At 34.2% G+C, this 8,507-nt stretch overlaps 2 protein-coding genes across 2 annotated transcripts; one reads left to right on the top strand and one right to left on the bottom strand.

Annotated features, from left to right (window-relative positions):
• Window positions 1-2,541: 2,541 nt before the first annotated feature.
• Window positions 2,542-4,584, top strand: LOC128133066 (vegetative cell wall protein gp1-like). The gene is made up of 2 exons (XM_052770076.1): window positions 2,542-2,673; window positions 3,349-4,584. The coding sequence occupies exons 1-2, from the start codon at window positions 2,623-2,625 to the stop codon at window positions 4,369-4,371; spliced, it is 1,074 nt and encodes a 357-aa protein (XP_052626036.1). The 5' UTR covers window positions 2,542-2,622; the 3' UTR covers window positions 4,372-4,584.
• Window positions 4,585-6,608: 2,024 nt separating this feature from the next.
• LOC128132874 (uncharacterized) lies at window positions 6,609-8,086 on the bottom strand. The gene is made up of 3 exons (XM_052769873.1): window positions 8,047-8,086; window positions 7,445-7,923; window positions 6,609-7,319 (listed from the first exon to the last, which is right to left on the bottom strand). The coding sequence occupies exons 1-3, from the start codon at window positions 8,084-8,086 to the stop codon at window positions 6,609-6,611; spliced, it is 1,230 nt and encodes a 409-aa protein (XP_052625833.1).
• Between the last annotated feature and the right edge of the window lie 421 nt (window positions 8,087-8,507).

Below are 8,507 nucleotides of genomic sequence, written 5' to 3' on the forward strand. Positions count from 1 at the left end.
ACAGTTTTATTATTCGATAGCAGCTAGGAATCAAGTCAGGAACTCGCTAAAGATGGCCATCTTAGATACATGATCCAGAGTTGACGCCAAAACCTGATTGGTAGGTTCCAATTCACATTAATAATCTATTAAGAATAAATCGAATGATCGGTAACTTAGAACAATAAAATGGCAGATAATTTACTTAAGGGAAATTGACTTATCAAGGTAATTCCTTTTTTGTTTCATTCACATTTAGGTAACTTTTTCTTTACACATCTATGTACCGAACTTGTTGGATATGTTTACATATGACCATTATGATTGGTTATAGCAAGTTACAGCTTACGTGACATATATGTGACAACGATAATTTCCCATGAGGGTAATGAACTATTCACTTTGTTCACATCTAGTCAATTTCTTTTTTTGTTCACATCTAGGCAATTTCTTTTCTTTTTTGTTCACATTCGACCATCCAACTTGTTGAATTTGTTCACATAATACCATTGTTTTAGAAATTTAGATCGGTAGTTGAATTCATTCGTCCAACTTGTTGAAGTTGTTTACATAATACCATTATTTATGAAATCAAGACACTTGGTTCGATCTGACACAAAAACAACATTTTTTTTCTTATGGTGGGGTTCGAACCAAACGATTAAACTTTTGTTTTACGATTATTATCCTAATGGAAGCTTGTGTTCACTCCCTCATTGTGTTGAGACTGGGAAACCAGGAGCATAGTGGGAGACTAGGTATGTGGTTTAATAAGTGAGAGAGTGGGAGCCAACTGAGGTTTATGGTTTTGATCTTTCTAAACAAGTCTAGCCAGCCTAAAATCACCAAGGTAGGGTTGGAGGTTCGTTCCTGATAACATATTCATGGCTTTCACATCTCCATGTGAAATACCAAGCACACAATCATGATATAGATACACAAGAGCATGAGCCATGCATAGTATAACCCCGTACCGAGTTTCCCACTTTACTCCTCATTTCGCAGTCATTGTACCATGGAGGAAGAGGCTTAAGCTCCCATTAGGATAATACTCGTAAAACAAATGTTTAATTGTCTGGATCGAACCTCACCCTAAGAAAAAAACGACATTCTTGTATCGGATCAAACCAAGTCTCTAGATTTTCGAAATAATGGAATTATGTGAACAATTCAACAAGTTAGACGAACAACTTTAACTATAGATTTAAATATTTGAAACAATGGTATTATGATAACAACTTCAATAAGTTTGATGGTCAAATGTGAACAAAAAATTCCTTAGATGTGAAAAAATAATTATCTAGATGTGAACAAAACCAATAGTTCATTACCTTCATGGATAATTATTTTTGTCATGTATATGTAGTGTAAGCTATAACTTGTTATAGCCGGTCATAACCGTCATATGTAAACAGTTCTAACAAATTTGTTATCTGGTTGTACTAAAAAAATAATAAATTATCTAAATATAAAAACAAAACAAAAAAATAATTCCTCTTATAATTAAATCAATTTCCTTTTACTTAATTAAGTGTACCTATACAATTTGCACAATACGTTAATAACTACAAGACCGCATATAAGTAACGTCTACATAGATTTAAGCGATGCATACTCATTCAAGTCCTAATATTTTTATATGCCAAATTATATTTAAAAGTATAAAAGTATATCATCTCAAATGAAAATATAAGACTTATTAAACCCACTAAATAAATCAAAAAAATATTAAATCAATGAAACCATAATATACTTTCATTACCTCCATATTCGTTAAGATCAAAGCTAAGTTTACCTTAATTTCCTTTATTTAATATTCAAGACCTTATTGATTTGCCAAGATAAGAAAATAATTTTTTTTTTGTTAGTTCACTTCAAAACTATAAATCAAGGGTTAAATGTAAATGGTTCTCTAATTTTTAGTGTCATTCGATAACAATATAACTATTTTAGTGAAATTCCTTTGCTTCTTCAAAATATAACAACTTAATGTAAATAGTTATCGCTGGGTAAATTAAAAATAAAGTACCTTAATAGAAAAAAAAATTAAAATATATAGTTTTGTAATAGAACTAAATAAATAAATAATACATTTATATAATATACATATAAAAAAATATATTGGTTCTCCTATAGTTAATCGTACACACGATGATTAAAATCTATTGTGTAAAATGCTTCTAAATGCATTTTAACCTCGTGATTGTTTTTTAACAAAATAATTAAAATTGAAATTAAATGTTAGCTTAAAAATAGATTATATAGTTTTATTTACCGGTTAAAAAAAACAAAATAATTATGGTAGTTGTGAATTAATTCCCAGAAGGATTAATTCATTCTAACAGACGAACTTTTTTCCAATATTAATATCTAAATGTTTACTACATCAATTCCATGTAATCAATATCCTCTAATGTCAAGCTCTGATAATATTGTTTTTTGTCAAATAAACAAATATTCACATTATAAAGGGTATGGTCCTCTAAAAGCAAAAAGCTTAAATTTTCAAACTTTTATGAAGTTGTAACCATTTATAACCATAGTAAATGCATTTTACTCGCTTTTTCATCTATATATACTTGACGAAATCACCTTCATTCGAATCATCCCAATCTTCACTCATTCATTCTTACTTTCATCGTCATGAAGTCTCATTGCTTCCTTTTGGCCTTTTTTCTCTTGGTTGCAACTTCTGTAAGTTTCTTCTTCCCTCTTTAATCTTGTATAGATTTTGCACATTCCATGAAATGATTCGGTACTAATTTCATATTTTACAACTATCAATTGCATAGCATACCCGTTCTAAAAATAATTGCATAACATACAAGATTTAATGCATAATGTTCAAAATTTCAGTTTCTAAATTAAATGTTCATATGGATATGAATTTGTTAAATCATTTGGATATTTCATTGGTGTAATTTCACTAAGGAATGGACAATTGCAAGGTATTAAAACAAAAATGAATTGTTGAAAAATAGATAAACTGATTACTCAATATTTTATTACTTTTGTAGATTCATACGTTCGGCAAAAAAATGCTATTGCATGCTAGTATTATATATTATAGTTATATTTATATCAATTACATGATGCTTGCATATTTTCATGTAGTTTCATACATTCGGCAAAAAAAAAAAATTAAAAAAATAGATATGATAGATTACTAAATATTTAAAAATGATTGCTAAATATTTTATTATTTTTGGATTCCTTACGATGTCTAAATTAAGTACACATTGTGTATATTTAGTTTATATTTACATATGAAAACATGTCTAACCTAAGCATACGAACTATTATCATTTTTTAAGATGATCGTTTATTTGAAGTCACTAATTTTTTAGTTTGTGTATTATATATATATAGGTTGCACATGTTGGTTTTGGAGCACCAATTTCCATATCACTCTCTTCGACACCATCGCTACCTATCGGTTACCCCCAACCCAACACCCCTTCACTCACCGTGGTTCCAGGTACACCAGCATGTAACGACACACCTCCGCCATCACCCACCGTATCTCCGCCAGTTTATACACCTCCACCAGTTCCAAACCCACCCGTACCTGCTCCAACACCGTCTATTTCACCCAGCCCTGCACCATCTGTGGTAGCTTGCCCACCTGTTGCTACACCACCTGTCAGTTCACCACCGCCGCCGGTGCCCTATAATCGCCGACTTAAACCACAACCTATCACTCCGATTTCACCACCCATTCCAACTCCACCACTCCTACCTACTCCGGCACCGTCTATTTCACCCACCCCTGCACCGTCTGTGGTAGCTTGTCCACCTGTAGCTACACCGCCGCCGGTGCCTTATAATCGAGGACTTAAACCACTGCCCATCACTCCGACTCCACCACCTATAATCAATCCGCCATTCCTAGACCCACCAACCGTCGCTCCTTCTCCGGCCAACTCACCTAGTATTTCTCCGGGTTTGCCCTGCAACGACACAACTCTACCACCTGTAGCTCCACCCCTTCCTTATCCACCCAACACTCCACCTTATAACCCACCTGATGTAACACCACTACCTCCAGTGATACCACCGACAATTCCTCCATTTCCAACTAACACTCCACCACCTCCGGTGACACCGTTAGTTTCACCGCCACCTCCACCTCCACCAGTTCCTGTTTTACCACCCAGTCCAGTGACGCCGGCACCTGCACCGCTTCCATGTCCAACCAACCCTCCACCTCCCCCGCCACCTTGCATCACCACCGCTCCACCACCAACTAACTCAACTCCACCATCTCCGAATCCACCCAAGATGCCACCATACATTCCCTCACCAAGTATTCCACCAAATTACCCTGTCATCCCTATCCCCTCACCACCTTGCAACAATGATGCAGTGATAGGCAAGCAGCCTATACACTGATATGAAAACTCTAGCTGGAAGACGCCGGTGACCTTGAAGGCCTCCTACTTTATATAATTAATTTCCCATTTACATGAGGGAATCAATAAAATTATGTTTTGGATTGTGATATTTACTGCGTGGGTACTTATTTTAAATGAATGTGTGCATGCATATGGTTTGATAAACTCAAAAGCGTTACAAATCATAATATAAACTATATTTATATGATTATTAACACTTCAAGTGACATTGATCAAATTTGAAGTAATAAATGCTTCTGATAACATGTCGACATTGGTTGTAACTCAAAATAGTAAGCGTCAACTTGTAAAATACACTACAAAACAATAGTGCCATGAGTTTATTTTTACGAGGTATTAACCTAAAACCCCATCATTAATACACCCAAATCTTTTTTTCGGTTCAACAAACCAAAAAATCACTCTATTAAAAATATCTGTTAGTGTGGTTTCCAAAAACCACGCCTTTAAGGAATTTGTTGATGTGCAACAATCAAATACCATTAAACCACATCGTAGCGTATGCATAAAAAATATTATGGCGGTACCAAAAAATAATTCGCACAAAATAATATTGAACCACAATATTAATCTTCCCTCAAAATTTCTTTTGAATTTTTCATTTCACGCGAGATCCCTTTAAATTTACACAGATCCCAACCAAATCTTCCCTCTTGGTTCTAATTTTTAATCCATATTTACTTCGTGATTATATTTTTTTCGGTTAATTTGTTGATTGTAAGATTACTCCAAAGATTGTTTTACTTTCTTCTTGTTTGTGTTGCAACCATTAGAAATAGTATCCTTTAACTAAAGCTCTCTATCGGAAATTCACCGATAGTGCAATCGAAGAGGTTGATCTCAATAAGTCGGAGCCATGGGATTTACCTGGTAAGCAATCATAGATCTGCAATCATGTTTATCAAACTGCACCATTTTTCTTCTCTCAAAATCATATTTGAATATGAAAAATGTTTTAATCACTTTGGATTTGAATATTTAATGGAAAAATGTTTTTTTTAGAGAAAGCAAAAACGGAGGCAGATCAGAAGGAATTATTCTTCTTTTGCCGGATCGGAAATATCCGACGTGGATGTGAGCAACTATGACGGATGCTGGTTACCAGATGGCTATGGAAAAAGATAGGGAGATTTTCAGACCCGCAGGAAACTTGGTAAGCATGAAAAAAAAAAGCTTGTTTTCTATCCAAATGTGGAAAGAACGAACTGGATCATGCATTTAATGGTGTATTTCTATAAATTTTATGTGATTTTCTTTTGTTGGTATTTTAGACCTCCTATTTTTAGTGCACTTGTAATTGTTTTTTGATGTTGTTCTAGACCTGTTCCATTAAATGCTATCTGTGCTGCAAAAAAGACATCATTAGCAAAACTCAACTAAAGCCCACGGAAATGGCCACTAAAGAAAATTGTTGTCGCTGTGGTTGGTAATAGTGATGACAAGGGGCGGACGCAGGAATTAGTAGAAAGTGGTTGCACAATTTTTTTTCCCGTCAAGCATAATATAAAATATTAAAAACAAAATGCCGGTCAAACATAATATAAAACATCTAATATAAAAAAAAGTTTCTGATTAAACATAATATAACAACGATCTATTAGAATTTAAATTTGTCCTCTTCGTGCAGACATCTTTTGAAACCGCTCCATTACTTTTTCATTCTCAACTTTAGCTAGTGCTTCGGTCTCGACGTTACAAAGCAATGTGTCGTTCAAAAATTCATCACCAATTTTGTTATGCAAGTCGGTCTTCAAAAGCTTCATCTTTGAAAAACATCTTTCTACACTTGCGGTCGCTACGGGTAATATCAAAGCCAATTTTAAAAGCTTATAAACTAAAGGATAAGATCGATGCTTCCCCATACTAACCATCAAACGAGAAAGGTCGGAAATTCCTTTCAAACTAGTGAAGCGCTCATCTTTGATGCAAGAGTGATAAAATATCTCAAGTTGTCCTTCAAGGTCTATCAGATCTGAATCATCAAAGTCATACTTGTATAACTTACCCAACTTCAATAACTTTGATTTGTCAAATTGTGCAAATGAATCACAATGGCTCAAAGCACCCATGTATTCTAGTAATTGGATGCTCGTTTCACTAAATCGATCCTGATATTCTGTAAGTTGCATATCTACCACAGGTGTTGAAGATTTTAACCTCAAAATGAAACCTATTAGTCATTGCAGTCCTACGGTTTCTCGCACCAATATACAACTATTCCATATCTAAAGTATCAATTTCATGTGCTTGACAAAATGATGATGTTTTTGGCAAAATGCTAGCAAACCCTATGTTTCTAAAATATTGTAATGCCTCCATTGTCCCTCTAACTATCGAAGCCGCTTCTAAAATGTCTAGATCTTTTCTTTGAAGTTGCTTTGACAATGTACTCATGAGGTGTAAAACGCCATACATCATATGTAAGTAAAACACGAACTCATATGATTTAAAATATGCTAAGATTCCAGATGCTTGTTGACGGTTTGCCAATGACCCTCCCTCCTCTTTCACAAAATCTAAATCTACAAGAACATTCGCAAACAACTTCATCAAACTTGTGAGTGTGTTGAAATGTGAACCCCATCTTGTTTCTCCCGCTCGAACTAGTGTAGTCTCTTGATTTAACCCTCTTCCGGTTTCAAGTTCACCACTACACAAGCCTTTTTGCACCATTTCTCTTGCTTGCTCTCGTAGTAAGTCTTTTCTTTTACACGAGGCACAAACAACATGAACCACCAACGAAATTTGCTCAAAAAAGTCACTAACACCATCATGCTTCTTTGCTATAGCCACAACTACTAATTGAAGTTGGTGTGCAAAGCAATGTACATAAAAAGCCTTGTCATTCTCTTGTAATATCAAAGATTTCAAATCATTGAATTTCCCTCGCATATTGCTAGCCCAATTGTAACCTTGTCCTCTTATCTATTAAAATTTAAAACAAATAATATATATATATATATATATATATATATATATATTAAATTGAAATAACAAAAAAGTAAAGAATATATTACCTAACTAAAACTCCACTTATTACTTGTAAGTACTTCATTTATGGCGTTTTTGAGTGTCAAAGAGGATGTATCCTTCACGTGCACTAGACTTATGAATCTTTCTTTCACAAAGCCAAGACTATCGACATAACGCAAAACAACAACCATTTGTTCCTTTTTTGAAACATCACTAGATTCATCAACTAGTAAAGCAAAAACATCTTGACAAATCTCTTCACGAATACTCAAAAGTACTTCTTGTGCAAAACATTGCACAAGTTCTTTTTGAATTTTAGGTGAAATTAGTTGATTGTTTTTAGGAGCATTTTCTAAAGTATTGTTGAAAATATCTTCACTTGTCTCTCGAATGGCTTTTAACACTTCAATGTAAAGCCCTCTATGTTCCGAGTTAACCGACTCGTCATGACCACGAAACGGTAAACCGATTTTCAATAAAAGTCTAACAACAATAATAAAAACACGTAATCGAGCTTTATATTTATGGTCCTCTGCTTCGATTTGCCTCCTCAAGACTACATTAATAGCTTGTTTTTTCCTTATTAAAAACTCACACTTTTCTCTTGCTTTGTTGTGAAAACTATCAACACCACCCACATCAGTCCGAAATGCATCTTTTTTATTTCAAGTATCAAAACCTTGGGAAACAAATGCATCTCTCCCTCCTTTTTGTCCCATGAGTTCCCCCACACACATAAAAATATAAACAACATGCACTATTCTTTTTCACACTATATTCCAACTAATCAAATTCCTCAAACCATGAAGGAACAAATCATCTAAATCTATCACCTATTTTTTTAGGATACTTATGTGCCCTTACTTGACACGGTCCTTGAAGCAAATATGCTCTTCTTACATTATCTATTACATCTAATTTGTAACTTGTAATCAATGGCCTATCCGCTGGGTCCTTTGGAAGATCTTTCAAGTCAACGTTATTATTAGGTTGGTTAGAGCATGGTGTTTGTAACGCCCGTAGCTTCGGGCTAGTCAATTTAGAGATAATAGGGGTCAAAAACGACTTTTTGACAAAAGATTATTTAGAATAAATAATATTAACCAATTTGTAGAATACGTCTCAAGGGTTCCGTACATA

This window comes from Lactuca sativa, chromosome 3, assembly GCF_002870075.4.
Source record: "Lactuca sativa cultivar Salinas chromosome 3, Lsat_Salinas_v11, whole genome shotgun sequence".
Classification (NCBI taxonomy): Eukaryota; Viridiplantae; Streptophyta; class Magnoliopsida; order Asterales; family Asteraceae; genus Lactuca; species Lactuca sativa.

What these genes read in the sequence shown, in the direction of transcription:
- LOC128133066 (XM_052770076.1), top strand. Translation starts at nt 2,623, where the DNA reads ATGAAGTCTCATTGCTTCCTTTTGGCCTTTTTTCTCTTGGTTGCAACT. An exon ending in TTCTCTTGGTTGCAACTTCT is followed by an intron (nt 2,674 to 3,348) that starts GTAAGTTTCTTC and finishes ATATATATATAG; the next exon opens with GTTGCACATGTTGGTTTTGG.
- LOC128132874 (XM_052769873.1), bottom strand. Translation starts at nt 8,086, where the DNA reads ATGGGACAAAAAGGAGGGAGAGATGCATTTGTTTCCCAAG. An exon ending in AGATGCATTTGTTTCCCAAG is followed by an intron (nt 7,924 to 8,046) that starts GTTTTGATACTT and finishes CTATTAATGTAG; the next exon opens with TCTTGAGGAGGCAAATCGAA. An exon ending in TCAAAAACGCCATAAATGAA is followed by an intron (nt 7,320 to 7,444) that starts GTACTTACAAGT and finishes AAATTTTAATAG; the next exon opens with ATAAGAGGACAAGGTTACAA.